Source organism: Salvelinus sp. IW2-2015, linkage group LG2 (genome assembly GCF_002910315.2).
Source record: "Salvelinus sp. IW2-2015 linkage group LG2, ASM291031v2, whole genome shotgun sequence".
Lineage (NCBI taxonomy): Eukaryota > Metazoa > Chordata > Actinopteri > Salmoniformes > Salmonidae > Salvelinus > Salvelinus sp. IW2-2015.
Window position 1 is genome coordinate 5,828,964 of NC_036839.1, and position 19,064 is coordinate 5,848,027.

The 19,064-nt window shown below is 42.5% G+C and overlaps 1 protein-coding gene across 8 annotated transcripts in view; it reads left to right on the plus strand.

The window, feature by feature from the left end:
• LOC111973494 (leucine-rich repeat flightless-interacting protein 2) overlaps window positions 1–19,064 on the plus strand; it is a 65,566-nt gene that overhangs the window by 2,508 nt on the left and 43,994 nt on the right. For all 8 annotated transcript variants that reach the window (XM_024000920.3, XM_070446824.1, XM_024000889.2 and 5 more), the window contains exon 2: window positions 10,519–10,605. In XM_024000920.3, the coding sequence (XP_023856688.1) occupies window positions 10,519–10,605 (87 nt within the window). The remainder of the gene's footprint in view (window positions 1–10,518; window positions 10,606–19,064) is intronic.

The following is a 19,064-nucleotide window of genomic DNA, read 5'->3' on the forward strand; positions in this document are numbered from 1 at the left end:
CATTCAAAACATATCCCACACGAACAGGTGGTAATATTCTATGGATGACAAACAGCCCACTATGTTTTCGATTCAAGAAACTCTGAAGCATTATTCAGACACCAAAGGTTGGGATATGGGAATGAAACAGTCCATCATCAATCACATTTTCTACATAGGTAGTGTCCTCACAATTGAGTCTTGGAATAGTACCCAGTGTTGATTGTAAGGAGGCACAGACTACATCTTTGAAATAGTATGGATGCAGAGGGATTTACCTCGTACATTTGATAAACAAAACAGCGACTTAACACTTGCTGAGGGGACACTCATAAACAGTCTTTTGGTATTTTTTAAATTTGTATTATTCCACTGTAAATACAGTCCCAAAAATATTTGCATGTTAAATCAAGTTTTCAAGATGTATAGCACTTTTATGCAGACAGAAAAACAGCAGGTATGACACCCTTTGCGTCTTATGATTGTATTTACAGTGGACTAATGGAGAGATTATTATTTATTTTTTTAAGGGCGCTGTTTGTCAGATAAATAGTTTGGGATCACCTTTGGCAAGCGAAGCAAGAGGGCTTACTGCTTTTGTAGTGGAACCACATGTCATTTTTATTAGAAAACAATAAGCGAATTGTCCTGGGTGCAAGCCCATACGAGTTTTCATTGTTTGTGTAATGCCATTGTAAAATTATACGTGCACATTTCTAAGGCATTTGGTTTGTTTTTAAAAGTAGCTAGCATTCTTTTTTTTCTGCCGTCGGAGCATCCAGAAGAAATTATCTCCGCACGTGTTTTCTATCATGGGTGCAACCGTGTGCTGTGATCACCTGTTCAATGTAGCCTATTCTGCGATCAACTCATTTCTTGACCTCAATGTCACCCTGTAAAATCTACATACTGTAGGGACCATGGTTCGACATCAAGTACTAGCTTCATTTGATTCATTTCCAGAGTTCAGACCCCGAATTAAGATTTGAATGTCCTAAATGGGGGGGGTTTAGCAAAAGTTACAATTAGTCACATTGTGATCTTGTTTATCTGTCTACGTAGGTGTCCTACATCCTGCGGTTGTAGTGAAAAGTGTGAACATGATCTTGAGTAATCTGAATGCATGTATGTTGAAAACCTGTCTTGCTACTGTCAGTGAGGATAAATGGATTATGTCTGTAGAAGGTGAAAGCTTTAGTGTAGGTTGAATAACCTGGGGATGCCTTTCTAAGGGATAGTGAGGGAAGATGAATCTATTGAAACCCTGAGAAAGGGTCAAATAAGTTCCCATTCGTCCTGCTGCAACTGCGTGACACTTTCTTTACAAACCGGCATGTCTTGGATTGCTGTATCATCTTTGCAGGAATACCATTCACGTGAGGGGTGGACGGAAATATAGACGCAGGGCATCCTGTGACCAGGCCAGTGTCTGTATCGGTGCTGATGGCTGTCAAGTATTCTGTTGACGGCGGTGTGTTTTGTCTGAGTGCGGTTGGGAGACAAAGTAAGCCGCGGATTAAGTTGCCAGCGTTAGGTGACAGACTGAGGGGCAGTGGAGCGATGAGGGGGTGAATCAAGTGTTAAGAGAGGATTAGTCTGGGACTCTGAAGCAAGGAGGGGCACAACACACCGTCTTCCTTAATCTGACTGTCATCAATGGGACAGGCCAGATAATCGGCAGTCCTACATGTGTGCGTTGGCACACCACACAAATGCATGCAGTCACGTACACATGCGCACACAGATGAATGCAGGGATTTATTTCAAAACTGCATACATATGGACAATTAGGCTAAATTATTAAACAATTTAACAATGAGCTGTCATTTCACTCCTGTTTGAACTCCAGCATTTCCAAATCTATTAGTTTAGCTAAAAAGTATGCCAAATAAAGAAGCAGACTGAGGCTCACACAAACATGCAGATGCAAACATTAGTTCTTCAAACATTTCCTCCATATGTTGAGACATGGACGATTGGGTTCAGTTAACCTAACCTGCTCTGACCCCTGAAAAGGGAAGTCTCCATATATGGAGGCACTGTGCGTTGGCTTCCTCTCGGTGACATCACACACAGTACCCGTGGAGATTATCACAAACGCCTTCCTGTTGATTTGCTTCTACTGGGCTCCCTCCCAACCTGGGAAGCACAGTTCATTGGTCAAAATCTCTTAATGCTTGTGTTGATTGGTTTGTAGGAAGGAAGAAGCAACATGTCAAGAATAAACATTACTGTCAGTGCTGTAGAGGTTATTGTGTCATATTGCCTAATCAATCCCCTCATTACAAGCAAAGGCATGTGAAATGTTGACTTGCTGGACACAATGTCTGTTTGAATTTGACCTCTATGTAGGACAAGGATTTTAAGATGAGTTGAGCTTATTTCTATTACAGCATATTGGATGACTGAGTTGGGTGAATGGAATAGGAATGACAATGTAACATTGATATGTTTAAGCTACCTGATCACATGCAAAAACAGTTCACTTTCATAGCAGCCACATCAACAGCATGGTCAATTTACTCGTTGTATATACATTTTGAAGTCGGAGGTTTACATACACTTTAATTAAAACTCGGTTTTCAACCACTCCACAAATTTCTTGTTAACAAACTATAGTTTTGGCAAGTCGGTTAGGACATCTACTTTGTGCATGACACAAGTAATTTTTCCAACAATTGTTTAGATTATTTCACTTAATTCACTGTATCACAATTCCAATGGGTCAGAAGTTTACGTACACTAAGTTGACTTTAAACAGCTTGGAAAATTCCAGAAAATTATGTCATGGCTTTAGAATCTCCTGATAGGCTAATTGACATCATTTGAGTCAATTGGAGGTGTACCTGTGGATGTAGTATTTCAAGGCCTACCTTCAAACTCAGTGCCTCTTTGCTTGACATTATGGAAAAATCAAAAGAAATCAACCAAGACCTCAGAAAAAAATGACACCTCCACAAGTCTGGTTCATCCTTGGGAGCAATTTCCAAAAGCCTGAAGGTACCATGTTGATCTGTATAAACAATAGTATGCAAGTGTAAACACCATGGGACCACGCAGCCGTCATACTCAGGAAGGTGACGCGTTCTGTCTCTTAGAGATGAACGTACTTTGGTACGAAAAGTGCAAATCAATCCCAGAACAACACCAAAGGACCTTGTGAAGATGCTGGAGGAAACAAGTACAAAAGTATCTATATCCACAGTAAAACGAGTCCTATATCGACATAACCTGAAAGTCCGCTCAGCATGGAAGAAGCCACTTCAAACCGCTGTAAAAAAAAAAAAAAAAGCCAGACTACTGTTTGCAACTGCACATGGGGACAAAGATCGTACTTTTTGGAGAAATGTACTCTGGTCTGATGAAACGAAAATAGAACTGTCTGGCATAATGACCATCGTTATGTTTGGAGGAAAAAGGGGGAGGCTTGCAGGCCGAAGAACACCATCCCAACCTTGAAGCATGGGGGTGGCAGCATCATGTTGTGTGGGTGCTTTGCTGCAGGAGGGACTAGTGGACTTCACAAAATAGATGGCATCATAAGGGGAAAATGATGTGGATATATTGAAGCAACATCTCAAGACATCAGTCAGAAAGTTAAAGCTTGGTCGCAAATGGGTCTTCCAAATGGACAATGACCCCAAGCATACTTCCAAAGTTGTGGCAAAATGGCTTAAGGACAACAAAGTCAAGGTATTGGAGTGGCCATCACAAGCCCTGACCTCAAACCTATAGAAGATATGTGGGCAGAACTGAAAAAGCATGTGCGAGCAAGGAGGCCTACAAACCTGACTCAGTTACATCAGCTCTGTCAGGAGGAATGGGCCAAAATTCACCCAACGTATTGTGGGAAGCTTGTGGAAGGCTACCCAAAACGTATGACCCAAGTTAAACAATTTAAAGACCATGCTACCAAATACTAATTCAGTGCATGGTAACTTCTGACCCACTGGGAATGCGATGAAAGAAATAAAAGCTGAAATAAATAATTCTCTACTATTCTAACATTTCACATTCTTAAAATAAAGTGGTGATCCTAAGATGGCATTTTTACGAGGATTAAATGTCATGAGTTGTGAAACTGAGTTTAAATATATTTGGCTAAGGTGTATGTTAACTTCCGACTTCAACTGTATAATTTCTTCTCGCAGCTGTCTACGCGCTCTTCTCCTCTCACCTTTTACCTTCCTTTCTTGATCCCCTCTGAAAGGCTGCACATAAACATGCTGTATATCCTATGTTCTCCATGCAAACTTGAACCCATCGGCAATACCATCGACATGCACTTTGGATCTTACTTCTGACACCAAACGTAGATAATTCTGGTGACAGGCATGGTCAAGGTTCCTGCAGCACTTTGTTAAATGGCACAGAGCTGTGTGTCAGCATCCTCCACTTTTGATGCAGTGTGATGAACTAACTCTGTGTCTTCAGAGGACAGTCACACCATTGAAATCCACCTAAATTAGTTGTTTTTTGACAACTCTGGGCCATATAGGCCAGAACAAATAGCTGTGCAGGAGAGGAGCAGCAGGAGGAGAAAGTGATTGCTCTCCCTCTCTCTCACGGACATTATGGTGTATTGTTATTTATTATACCTCCTATGTGATGCAGGTTTTGTTGTGTGTGTTTGTGGTCTACAGTGCACTGCAGGCCTTTGTATTTGTGCATAAATGTGAAACCCCAACAGAAATATGGGATGGGAAGATGTTGTTCTCTCTGAATAGTATAGGAAAGGGTCTGCCAGTATGACCGAGGTTGTGAGACCAAACAACTTTGTCAGCTTTCTAACTTCCTTCCTGTAATTGTTACAGTACTTGAATTAACAATTAGTGTTCAAACTAGATGTAAACCAACTTGTGTCAGCTGTTCCTTTTTACCCAGTTGTGAACTTGCAACGTTATTACCTTCTCTTCGGCGACAAAACTTGACTCCAGGATTACTTTGTATGTGACTGGGCGTGTAGCCGGGTGGGGTTAAAGTAATGCTTTGAGGTAATGACTAGTATTAGCAAATGCTATTGCTAATGACTAATGGCTGCATATAGTGCGTTTTATGGCTGCACTGACTGTGTTTTGATAAAGATGAGGGGGTCAGTTGTTCCTCGACTTTTGACCATTTATTTGGATTCATTACGTCTGTCATTAAGAAGTGGTTTGGTCCAAATCGGATGTTGGGTATTATATTTAATGAACATTATAAGAATCCTTTCAGTTTAAATGGCCAGTTTTGGTACAATCAATTGGCTTAAATTCTCAGTTAAAACATTCCTGAAACATTATTTTGTTGAAAGAACATTTATCTTAGAAACGGTTAACTACAGAAACCATTTCAGAACAATCTGAGATGGTGGGTGTCATGGCTTGCTGAAACTAAATGGAATGACCCAGTCCTTAGCTTGTGAGCCACTTGTGGTCGGAGTGGGACTTAAAGGGGATAGGCTAGGCTAATGGTAATGACAACTGCTATACCACAGGGCTCACAGGGAAAACTCTGCCCTCGGGTGGGATTTTAAGGCTGAAGCTAACAAGAAATCTCATGCCACGGAGCTCTCTATGTAACTCCTACTTTCCCCTGGGAGCTAACGAAAGATCAACGTGGCTTACTGGAGATCGGAGAAGTAAAGGCATGCCAAAGAGAAAGATCCACTAATCTTCTTTCTTGAACTGACCGTATACACACACACACACACATACCTACACTCTGCTTTAGAATTACAAGTACACTGAGGAGTGATTAACTGAGGGAGCAACTATCACACCATTTTAAAAACACATTAAAATAGTGTAGTACTATTAAATTAATGACCACCAATGATCCTGATGAACCCATTCTTGGCATCGCTACAAGTTGTTCATGGCTGTTTACCACTTATCAGAAAGGGATTTCCCAGAAGTGGGTCTCGCTTGGTAGGCACTAGGCAGCCTTCCACTTCTCTGGAAAATTATTCCTTGCCAGATGCTTTCAAGAACAGACTGAGGCGGATGGTCTTGCCGGAATCTAATGTAAACTCCAATAGCTGACATTTTACATTCCTCTAAACCACTACTATGTCATCCACCTTTCCTCATTGGTACTCTATGGCCTCTACCAGTGGTGTATGCTGTTACAGGAAAAAAGGCTCTGTTCCAATCGAAAATGCATCCTTCTCCATTCTTGAAAGTAATTGCTGATCTCACACTGTTGAATAGGTGACGGCTGGGCTAGCTTTCATATTATCTAATTGTTTGAGATCAGTCATTACTTCAAGAAAACTAGGAAGGCAGAACTCATTTCCCGTGTGGCTCAGTTGGTAGAGCATGGCGCTTGCAACGCCAGGGTTCATTCCCCACGGGGGGACCAGGATGAATATGTATGAACTTTCCAATTTGTAAGTCGCTCTGGATAAGAGCGTCTGCTAAATGACTTAAATGTAAATGTAAATTTCAACAGGGCCTAGAGTTGCATTGTGGAGTTCACAGTTCAAGGCAGTGGACTATAAACTGGTCTGGTATGTTTCACGACAGGGCGAGCGTTCTCTTTCACTACTGCCTGTATGGAACACAAAAGCAAGTCCTGCAGGCTCTAGTTTTGTCTTTATTATTGTCATGTGGTCAAGTGATGCAAATAAAGACCTAGTTAAGCGGCAGCTGGCCCAGAACAGAGTGACACATCTTGCTCTTCATGGTAATCAGAAGGCTAATATAAATACTATGCATGCCAGTCTCTCTTCGCTAAGAGTTGAAGAGAGACTGACTGCATCACTTTTTGTAACAAACGTTGTTAAGTTCCAAATAGTTTGCATAGTCAATTTACACACAGTTCTGACACACACACGCTAACCCTGCCAGACATGCCACCAGGGGTCTTTTCACAGTCCCCAAGTCCAGAACAAATTCAAACAAGCGTACTGTATTATATAGAGCCATTATTGCATGGAAGTCACATCTCATATTGCTCAAATAAACCCGCAAACCTGGTTTAAAAACACCGGATCAAGCAACACCTCACTGCAAAACGCTTCTCCCGTATTTGACATAGCCTACATATCAATACATACACACAATCTCTATGTCCCGTTTTTACATTTGTAGTTGTGTCCTTGAACTGTTCTTGTCTAATGTTCTGTATTATGTCATATTTCATGCTTTGTGTGGACCCAAGGAAGAGTAGCTGTTGCTTTCTCAACAGCTAATGGGGATCCTAATAAAATACTAAATGTCACCCTACATTTCTGTAGAAGAAAGTGAATGACGAGGACTTTTTTTTAACACGTGGTTCGGAGTTGGGGAAACGCAGACGGGCGAGGGAGGAGGCGTTGGAGCATTCTGTGCAAGCTTGTACAGTGACATTCTGACAGCCCCAGGGACAGGAAGGAAGTGCTTACTCACACGCTCTCTCACACTCTTGCGCTCTCGCTTTCTAACACTGTCACTTTGAAGGAAAAGGCCCTGCTCTCACTCAAGTGGATCCAAGTCAACACGCATGAGTACAAACTGCATGCGTCACACAAAGAGCATGGCCATACCCACAACAATGCTTTCCGACGGGCGACACGGCCTCTTCTTCCTAATATTCTGATGGCTAATGTCCAATCGCTAGAAAATTAACTTTGAACTCAGAGCAAGGCTTCAATCACAGAGGTACATCAGGGAATGCTGTTTCTTTGTTTGTACAGAGCCATGGCTTACGGACATTACACTCGACTCTGCTATTCAACCAGACAGCTTTTCCATTTTCCGTATGGATCAAAAGACAGGTTCTGGTAAGAGTAGGGGGAGGCGTATGCTTCCTCATCAACAATTCCTGGTGTACTGAAGTTGAAAACATCTCAAGCTCCTGTTCACCTGACCTGGCGTTTCTAATGCTAAAATGCCAACCCCACTATATGCTGAGGTAATTCACGTGTGTTATCACAGCTGTGTACATACCGCCACAACAAACATCAAGGTGGCACTCCGCGAACTGTGCAAGAATCCTCTCACCCGGAAGCAGTCTTTACTGTCGTAGGATATATTAACCAAGCACGTTTTATAACATTCTTCCAAATATCACGTGTATCCTGCCCCACGAGAGGAAACGTACTGGACCATGTACATACAAACATCCAATCAGATCACGTCTCCCTGTTCCTACTCCCCACCTACAAGCATCAATTCAAGAGCGAGCTACCAACAGCGGTTCTGGACAGAGGAGGCAGACGCAATGCTGCAGGACTGTTTTGAGAATATTGATTGGAATATGTTCAAAGATTCATCCACCCAGGCCTCATCCATCAACATTGAGGAGTATACATTTTCAGTCATAGGCTTCATTAGGAAATGTCTGTTTTACCCAAAATAACAATCCGGACATACCTCAACCAAAAACCCTGGATGACCGGAGATATCCGTGCCATGATGAGAGCCCGTACTGCCACATTCAATGTCAGCAGAACGAACCTTGATGACTTGGTGGCGCGCAAAGCATACAAGACAAGCAGGTGCGAGCTCCACAAATCCATTAGGGATGCAAAAAGACAATACAGACTCAAACTTTAATTGATTTTCTGCCACTCACACTCGCAAAGCATGTGTTAAGGACTACAGACTATCATGGACTACAAAGGTAAATCCAGCTGTCTAGTGCCCACCGAAACCTCACTCCGAGACGAGCTTAACACATTCTATGCTCGCTTCGAGGCAGACAACACGACCAGGTGCTTTCGCTCTCTGAGGCTGGACAAAAGGAACATCTGGACAAAAGGAACACCAATTTGAGAAAGTTGTTCATTGACTACAGTTCAGCATTCAACACTATTGTTCCCTCCAAGCCCTGCGTCTGGACACTACCCTCTGTAACTGGATCCTGGACTTCCTGATGGGCAGACCACAGGATGTGAGGATTGGCAACAACACCTCCTCCACACTGACTCTTAACACAGGGGCCCCCCAGGGGTGTGTGCTCAGCCCTCTGCTGTACTCCCTGTTCACCCACGACTGCGTGTCTTTGCACTACACCAACTCCATCGTCAAGTGTGCTGACGACACCATGGTTGTAGGCCTGATGACCAACAACGATGAGTCAGCCTATAGGGAGGAGGTAAGTGAACTGGCATTGTGGTGCCAGAACAGCAATCTCTCCCTCAATGTTAGCAACTTCCAATAAAAAATGCACACCAATAAAAAATACAGTAGAGAGTCAGCAGTTAAGTTCCTCGGCGTCCACATCACCGAGGACTTGACTTGGACCAGCAACACCACCAGTCCTGTCAAGGGCACCGCAGCGTCTCCACTTCCTAAAACGACTGAAGAAACTCGGCATGCCACCCCGGGTCCTCTCCAAATATGATCACTGCACCATTGAGATCATCCTGACTGGTTGCATCTCATCTAGCCTGGTATGGGAGTTGCTCCATCCAAGACCACAATGCCATCCAGCGGGTGGCGAAGACGGCCCAGTACAACAACTACTACATCTACTCGAAACGGTGCCTGACGAAGGCCCACAGCATCAAGGACCCCACACACCCCAGTCATGAGCTGTTCAATTCCTTACCGTCAGGCAGATGGTACCGGAGCATGCGTCTGATACCACCAGGCTCCGGGACAGTTTCTTTCTACAAGCCATCAGGCTACTGAACACTTGAACTGGACTGATCACCTGCACTAACTCTCGGCACCTTCGCACATACGCAACACACACATCGCAACTGCTGCTACCAGACTTAGCATACTGCACAATTTAAACACTTGCTCCCTCAATCCCTCCTTCCCCAAAACACGTGTAAATACACTACATGCTCGTCAAACATCTCATTCCAGAATCATGGGCATTAATATGGAGTTGTTCCCCACTTTGCTACAGCCTGCACTGTTCTGGGAAGGCTTTCCCCTAGACGTTGGAACATTGCTGCGGGGACTGGCTTCCATTCAGCCACGAGCATTAGTGAGGTTGAGCACTGATGTTGGGCGATTAGGCCTGGCTCGCAGTCGGCGTTTCAATTAATCCCAGAGGTGGTATTTTATTATTTCTTATTGTTGTCTAAGGAACCTGCAAGTAAGCATTTCATTGTACTGTGTATACCATGTGTATCCTGTACATACGACTAATAAAACTTGAACATTTCACGTCAATATACACACACGATTATTTCCGTAATACATTATTTATTTAAAGAGTCTAACTCCCTTTTGATAGCCGCTTATTTTACTCACATATCAGCCTTCCAAATGATACCTACCTTATTATCAAAGGTTGAATGTGTCTGTTTGCCTTTCCTATGTATTTAAAGACTAAATCATTGTGTGCCATATACTGTAGAATATTACAAAATAAGCAATGTTCTGATATTAATGGAAGTCGACGTGGTTAATTTCCCAGCAGTGCATTGCAACATACTGTAGTCAAACTGTTGGGAACATGAGCCCTGTCTAGGAAAATGATTTCTGGTGACATGTTCATCCTCTCCATTCATAGATGTTGGAGTTCATGCTAAACTAATGATCTCTCTCATTCTCCCTTGCTCTCTATTCATCTTCCATTTCCTTCTCCCTGTTTTCATCTTTCTCTCTAACTTAGGCAGAGGGCAGGCTTGCTCTGAAGAAGGCGGCCAGGGCAGAGGCCAGAGAGATCCGTATGAAGGAGCTGGAGAGGCAACAGGAGGAGGTATAACTAAAGAGCACTACATTACACCCCAATACACACATAATGTACACACTTATGTTATAGAGCACATAGAACACATGCACACAAACATGCATGCACATAGTATCCATAACTACAGAACAACTACAGTTCGATAATGACAGACAAAATCAGACCTGATGTAGTAAGGTACCTTACATGTCACATGACCAAGGAGTCAGGTCGGGAAGCGGTGTCTGTTATTAAAGACAAAAGGCATTTACTGTGAACAGTGTTTCATTCTTAAACGTCCTGTGCCAGGGTGGGTCCAGTGGTGACCAGTGTTAATGGTGTACCATGATCTCCATTGCACTAGAATGCACAGCTGGTAATTTCTACCAAACAAATTAGCCTACACTCTTAAGTCATAGTGCGAGACTTTGGCAACTAAGCTCTTTTTCCACTTATTCAGTCAGATGAATTCATGGATACTATTTTTATGTCTGCGTGCACTTTGAAGGAAATTGCTAACTAGCATTAGCGCAGTTGCTAACTACATAGATTTAGCACAACTGCTAACTACATAGATTTAGCACAACTGCTAACTAGTGTTAGCAGAATGACTAAGTCTTCTCTCACGTTATTTAGCAATCGCTTGTGAAACTACCTTCAAACTACACACAGAGACATAAAAATGAATTGCCAAAAAGTCACATTATCCCTTTAACACCATGAGTATAATCAACAGCCAAGAACATTATCATTAAATCAAATTGTATTTGTCACATACACATGGTTAGCAGATGTTAATGCGAGTGTAGCGAAATGCTTGTCTAGGAAATAAGGGATCCTAGTTTTGCCTTTTGGACCCATCATTTCTTAATAAGATTAGTCTAATCTTAGAGTGATCTTTAAGTCATGCAATCTTTACATCTAGAATATTCTGGAGCACATGGTACGATCTAGTTGCCAGCTTAGTGCATTCGGAAGGTATTCAGACCCCTTAACTTTTTCCACATTTTGTTACATTAGAACCTTATTCTAAGATGTATTAAATTGTTTTGTTTCCCTCATCAATATACAAACAATACCCCATAATAACAAAGCAAAAGCAGGTTTTTAGAAATGTTTGCAAATTTATAAAAAATTATAAACTGAGGACCTCCCGAGTGGCGCAGCGGTCTAAGGCATTATAACTGACCCGGGTTCATTCCCGAGCTGTGCCACAACCAGCCGTGGCCGCGAGTCCCATAGTACGGTGCACATTTGGGTGTAAAATAGAAAAAATATTACATTTGCGTAAGTATTCATACCCTTTACTCAGTACTTGGAAAAACCTTTCGCAGTGATTACAGCCTTGAAGTCTTCTTGGGTATGACGCTTAAAGCTTGGCACACCTATATTTGGAGAGTTTCTCCCATTCTTCTCTGCAGATTCTCTCAAGCACTGTCAGTTTGGCTGGGGTGTGTCGCAGGACAGTTATTTTCAGGTCTCTCCAGAGCTCTGGCCGGGCCACTCATGGACATTCAGAAACTTCGTTGTTTTGGCCGTGTGCTTAGGGACGTTGTCCTGTTGGAATGTGAACCTTCGCCTCCCCCCCCCCCCCCAGTCTGAGGTTCTGAGTGCTCTGGAGCAGGTTTTCAGCAAGGATCTCTACTTTGCTCCGTTCATCTTTCCCTCAATCCTGACTAGTCTCCCAGTCCCTGCCGCTGAAAAACATTCTCACAGCATGATGCTGCCACCTATGCATCACCGTAGGGATGGTTTTTTCCATGTGATAAGCGGTGCCTAGCTTCTTCCAGACATGATGCTTGGAGTTCTGCAGAGATGGTTGTCCTTCTCAGATTGACCATCGGGTTCTTGGTCACCTCCCTGACCAAGGCCCTTCTCCCCCGATTTCTCAGTTTGGCTGGGCAGAAAGCTCAAGGAAGAGTCATGGTGGTTCCACACTTCTTCCATTTATGAATGATGGGGCCACTGTGTTCTTGGGGACCTTCAATGCTGCAGACATTTTTTGGCACCCTTACCCAGATCTGTAACTCGACACAATCCTGTCTCGGAGCTCTACGGACAATTCCTTCGACCTCATGGCTTGGTTTTTGCTCTGACATGCACTCTCAGATGTGGGACATTATATAGAGATGTGTGTGCCTTTCCAAAATCATGTCAAATTAAATGAATTTACCATTTGTGGACTCCAAGTTGTCGAAACTACTCAAGAATGGTAATTGGAAACAGGATGCACCGGAGCTCAATTTCGAGTCTCATATCAAATTGTTGAATACTTATGCAATTAAACTTTGTTCATTTGTCATAAATTTGTGAACATTTCATAACCTGTGTTCGCTTTGTTATTTTGGGGTATTGTGTAGATTGAGGATTTTTATTTAATCCATTTTAGAACAAGGCTGTAAAGTAACAAAATGTGTAAAAATTGAAAGGGTCTGAATACTTTCCGAATGCACTGTATGCTCATATAAACCCAGGCTGGATGATACTATGTATTTCAATTAAATGTTTCAAGTAAAATATCACATTTTTTGTTGTAGTGGGGACAGTAACATTAGTTATCTCATCTTTATACTTTAATAATTTCTATGTTTAGCTCACATACACATTAGAAGTATGCATCAAGGTTCTGTAATAGATAAATGTGGCAAATGTTTTTTTTTTTTTTATATACAGCGCCTTTTATCAGTCATTGTGTGTGTACACACTACCATTCAAAAGTTTGGGGTCACTTAGAAATGTCCTTGTTTTGAAAAAAAAATCTTTTTTTGTCCATAAAAAAAAAAGAAAAACATAAAATTGATCAGAAATGCAGTGTAGACGTTGTAAATGACCTATTGTAGCTGGAAACTGCTTTTTTATTTTTATGGAATATCTACAGAGGTCCATTATCAGCAACCATTACTCCTGTGTTCCAATGGCACATTGTGTTAGCTAATCCAAGTTTATCATTATCAAGGCTAAATGATCATTAGAAAACCCTTTTGCAATTATGTTAGCACAGCTGAAAACTGTTGTGCTGATTTTAAAGAAGCAATCAAACTGTCCTTTAGAGTAGTTGAGTATCTGGAGCATCAGCATTTGTGGGTTCGATTACGGGCTCAAAATGGCCAGAAACAAGAACCTCGTCAGTCTATTCTTGTTCTGAGAAATGAAGGCTTTTTCAAGCGAGAAATTGCCAAGAAACGGAAGATCTCGTACAACACTGTGTACTACTACCTTCACAGAACTGCGCAAACTGGTTCTAAACAGAATAGAAAGAGTGGGAGCCATGTAAGGCAGGTTCTCACCGGCAACAACGTCGCCTATGGGCACAAACCCACCATCGCTGGACCAGACAGGACTGGCAAAAAGTGCTCTTCACTGACGAGTCGAAGTTTTGTCTCACATGGGGTGATGGTCGGATTCGCGTTTATCGTTGAAGAAATGACCGTTACACCGAGGCCTGTACTCTGGAGTGGGATCGAGGTGGAGGGTCCGTCATGGTCTGGGGCGGTGTGCCACAGCGTCATTGCCTGCAATGACAACAAGCACAGTTCAATCTCAACGCTGTGCGTTACAGGGAAGACATCCTCCTCCCTCATGTGGTACCCTTCCTGCAGGCTCATCCTGACATGAACCTCCAGCATGACAATGCCACCAGCCATACTACTTGTTCTGTGTGTGATTTCCTGCAAGACAGGAATGTCAGTGTTCTGCCATGGCCAGCGACGCGCCCGGACGGATCTCAATCCAATTGAGCACATCTGGGACCTGTTGGATCGGAGGGTGAGGGCTAGGGCCAGGGCCATTCCCCTCCCCCAGAAATGTCTGGGAACTTGCAGGTGCCTTGGTGGAAGAGTGGGGTAACATCTCACAGCAAGAAGTTTCAAATCTGGTGCAGTCCATGAGAAGGAGATGCACTGCAGTACTTAGTACCTGGTGTGTCCACCAGCAGCATTGAATGTTACTTTTGATTTTGACCCCCCCCCTCCCTTGTTCAGGGACACATTATTCCATTTTTGTTAGTCACATGTCTGTGGAACTTGTTCAGTTTGTCTCAGTTGTTGAATCTTATGTTCATACAAATATTTACACATTAAATTTGCTGAAAATAAACGCAGTTGACAGTGAGGATGTTTCTTTTTTTTTGCTGGGTTTAGTTACAAAAACATCTAATCTGTGCTTTAGAAACAAAATGGTGTACTTCTTGACCAATACCTGGTCATCAGCATTGGAGCGCAAAGTTGGGCACACAGATAATCTGCATTAGGAATTTGTTTTAAAATGTATTACATCGTAAAAATGTGGCGTAGACACAGGTAGCCTCAATAAATAGACTAAGATTTGTAGTTAAACAAGTCATTGCATGTAGGCTATAGATATTTGTTTTTACTTGACTTGTGACATGCTGTTAGAATGCACGACTTGGACTTGACTCGATCCGTTCTGCTTGGGACTCGACTCTGACCTTGTGACTTGAATAATAGTGACTTAGTCCCACCTCTGAGTTTGTCATTATATTTAGCATTTGTCCCATTTTTAGATGTGAAAAATGCCAGCTGAGACACTCAAAAGACACGTGGTTGAGCAAATGGCACCGTCCCTGTTATGGTAGACATGAGCAGGTGCATCATCTAGACCAACTATTGAGGAAGTTGACTAAACCATTTCAACCATCTCCCCCTATCAAGCAATGTTTGAAATATGTTCTACCCTCTTGTGGCTTTGAGTCAGTGACTCAATTAACACAGATTAACAGTCAGTGTCCAGATTAGTCTGGTCAGGAAGTTTGTGTAGTTTAAACCCTCAATCCAAGCCTCAAAGGAGCTTAGTGGTCTGTGCTCCTTAGTGAAGCCTCTAGTTGACTAACAGTGGTTCGCTCCAACGACGTTGAGTCTGAACAACACGAGCAGAGGGTGGCTATGCTTTCTGCTACTGTCCGGATGCTAACTTTAGGAGATATACTTTTCAACTGGATGAAACTCTCAAGCCAGAAGTGGATTACTAGCTGTATCTGTACAGTAACGCTAACCTGAATCATCAGGTCGTCGTTGTAGCATCATCTGACCTGGGAACTTTCAACTTCCCTGATCCCATCTGCAAGCCAGGCCGTCATCATTGGCGACGTCTATATGGCACACACTACGTTTGCGTCGTGACAGCAGCAGGACGGCCGGGCGGCGGTTGGCAGGGAGGGGGATCCGGGCTGCCCTTAGTGGGCGTCCGGGGACCCCTCCAAATAGAAAGGTGAGCTCGGTATGTTTTGAAGCTAGTTGGGACGTGAAGCGGGAGGTACAGTACCTAAGCTTATTGTGTGAATGTAACTCATCTGATTAATGGACTTGCGCTGCGCGAGGCAAGTTAAGTATTTACGTGTTTTTATATACACTTGAAAAATTAAGTAACGCTTTTCATTCTTGACCAAAAACGGCCACGCTCTGTATAGTGATGTAGGTCTTTCGATGTTGTACACATGAAATTGTCATGCCTAGCTTTATCCGCCACATTATATTCCATTTGGTGTGACTCGAGTCATTTCTTCCACCAGCTGTGCTGCGTGGGCTACACGCAGTTTATAAAAGGGATGTAATTTGGGTGTTTTTTGGGGCTTTTAAGGTCTTTTGGTCACCCCCACAGTGCACAACAAGCAATGAGGAAGTCTATTGCGGCTGGGGTAAGTAAAAAAAAAAATATATATATATATATATTTTATTTTTTAAACAAGTGAAATCACCAATTTTGTGAAGTGCACCAGTCCCACCTGCAGCAAAGCACCCCCACAACATGATGCTGCCACCCCCGTGCTTCACGGTTGGGATGGTGTTCTTCGGCTTGCAAGCCTCCCCCTTTTTCCTCCAAACATAACGATGGTCATTATGGCCAAATAGAACTATTTTTGTTTCATCAGACCAGAGGACATTTCTCCAAAAAGTACGATCTTTGTTCCCATGTGCAGTTGCAAATCGTAGTCTGGCTTTTTTGTGGCGGTTTTGGAGCAGTGGTTTCTTCGTTGCTGAGCGACCTTTCAGGTTATGTCGATATAGGACTCGTTTTACTGTGGATATAGATACTGTAACGTCCTGACCAGAGTTKTTATGTGTTTTGCTTGTTTAGTGTTGGTCAGGACGTGAGCTGGGTGGGTTTTCTATGTTGTGTGTCTAGTTTGTCTGTTTCTATGTCCAGCCTAATATGGTTCTCAATCAGAGGCAGATGGTAATCGTTGTCCCTGATTGAGAATCATATATAGGAGGCTTGTTTTGTGTTGGGATTTTGTGGGTGTTTGTTTCCTGTCTCTGTGTTTGTCTGCACCAGATAGGTCTGTCTCGGTTTTTTCACATTTGTTATTTTGTATGTTGTTTGTAGTGTTTCACTTGTGCTTTATTAAACATGTTGAACACTAGCCGCGCTGCACTTTGGTCCTCTCCTTCACCCCTGGAAGAAAGCCGTTACAGATACTTTTGTACTTGTTTCCTCCAGCATCTTCACAAGGTTCTTTGCTGTTGTTCTGGGATTGATTTGCACTTTTTGCACCAAAGTACATTCACCTCTAGGAGACAGAACGCGTCTCCTTCCTGAGTATGATGGCTGCGTGGTCCCATGGTGTTTATGCTTGCGCACTATTGTTTGTTCAGATGAATGTGGTACCTTCAGGCATTTGGAAATTGCTCCCAAGGACGAACCAGACTTGTGGAGGTCTACGAGTTGTTTTTCTGAGGTCTTGGCTGATTTTATTTTGATTTTCCTATGATGTCAAGCAAAGAGGCACTGAGTTTGAAGGTAGGCCTTGAAATACATCAACAGGTATACCTCCAATTGACTCAAATAATGTCAACTAGCCAATCAGAAGCTTCTAAAGCCATGACATAATTTTCTGGAATTTTCCAAGCTGTTTAAAGGCACAGTCAACTTAGTGTATGTAAACTTCTGACCCACTGAATTTGTGATACAGTGAAATAATCTGTAAACAATTGTTGGAAAAATTACTTGTGTCATGCACGAAGTAGATGTCCTAACCGACATGCCAAAACTATAGTTTTAACAAGAAATTTGTTGAGTGGTTGAAAAACGAGTTTTAATGACTCCAACCTAAGTGTATGTAAACGTCCGACTTCAACTGTACGAAGGGCCTACATGAATCAACTTTCACAGTGAATGCTTTTGTTTCTAGGTTATGTGCTAAGTAATTGAACTTTGCTAAATGCTTTAAAAAAATACTGTGCCTAATGCAAGCCTTCCTGTTAGATTGCAAAGCAGCACACAATTGAGCTAAATGTTTGGATATTAAATGCATGTCAAGTGCAGGTGTGCTGTTTATCACATCTGAAGACTGGGGACCATTTAGGACGTCATCTACTGTGGATCGCTAAAATATTATAATGATACTTCATCAATTCAAATTTTATGGTGACACTATTTCAAAGATGGTTTGGTATGGTTTAAAAACTTGGGAACCAAGCTTGAGCTATCGGTGTGGCCGGTTGTCGCCCGTTGAAATATCTTCATGCCTAGAAAAAAGAAACTCCAGGCTTCAGTCATAACTGTCCATTTTATATATATATTTTTTAAATGAATTACACAGGGCAGTTTGGGGGGGGTCCCTTCTGGAATAACAGACATTCTGGGGTAATAAATGCATAACAAACGTTCTCTAGTAATACTAGTCCGTGTGAATAGGGTTTAAGTAGATGTTGGCAGAATACTGATCTCTGCAGATTTGGAGCTGTGTGTGACCTGTGTGTGGGTGACCTGTACTCAATTTACAGCGGGCAAACAAGTTTGCTGTTATTCAGTCTGAATGCACATCAGTGTTTCTTCTATTTTCCCTGCTTCGCATATTCGATATTATGCTTATTGATAGCTTGCTAGCAAACATCCTCACCTATTGATTTATCATAGTAGTAGGCTAACAGGAGGCAGCAGAAATCTCAATGATCAGACCGAAACGTGATGAGAAGTGATTGGGTGAAATATGAAGCGATTGAATGGAGATCGCTTCGCTCTATCCAATCAGAGCAGCAGGATCAATGTACAGCCCACCCTTCTCTTTACACACAGGCTAACTAGCCAGTTGATTTATTGACAACATGGTGCACCTCCCCTCCGGTGGCTGTCTTCTTGGTGTTCACAATTTTTCATAATCATTACACTTTTGTTCTAAATTGAATCTCCTTACTCATCATCGATATTCAAATGTAGTTGTAAGGTCACGTGCACAATTGTTGGTAAACAGGCTCTCAATACTTTTCTGTTCGTGACTTAAAAATTCTGACAACAGTGCAATGTAAAATGCAACTGTTTAGAAGTCGGGGAAGGAGGAGGACATTGCTTTCGAAATGGCAGATTTTTTTAAATGACAAAATCAAATGGCAGGGGGAGTTGGCATATGGGTGTTCTAGTATTTAAAGTATGAGGAGCACTGTTGGCTTGGTATTGGGGGGGAGAGATTTTGTCTCCGCAGTCGCAGCTTGTAGACGGAGCTCAAAGGTACAATGTATAGAACAGATAATTGA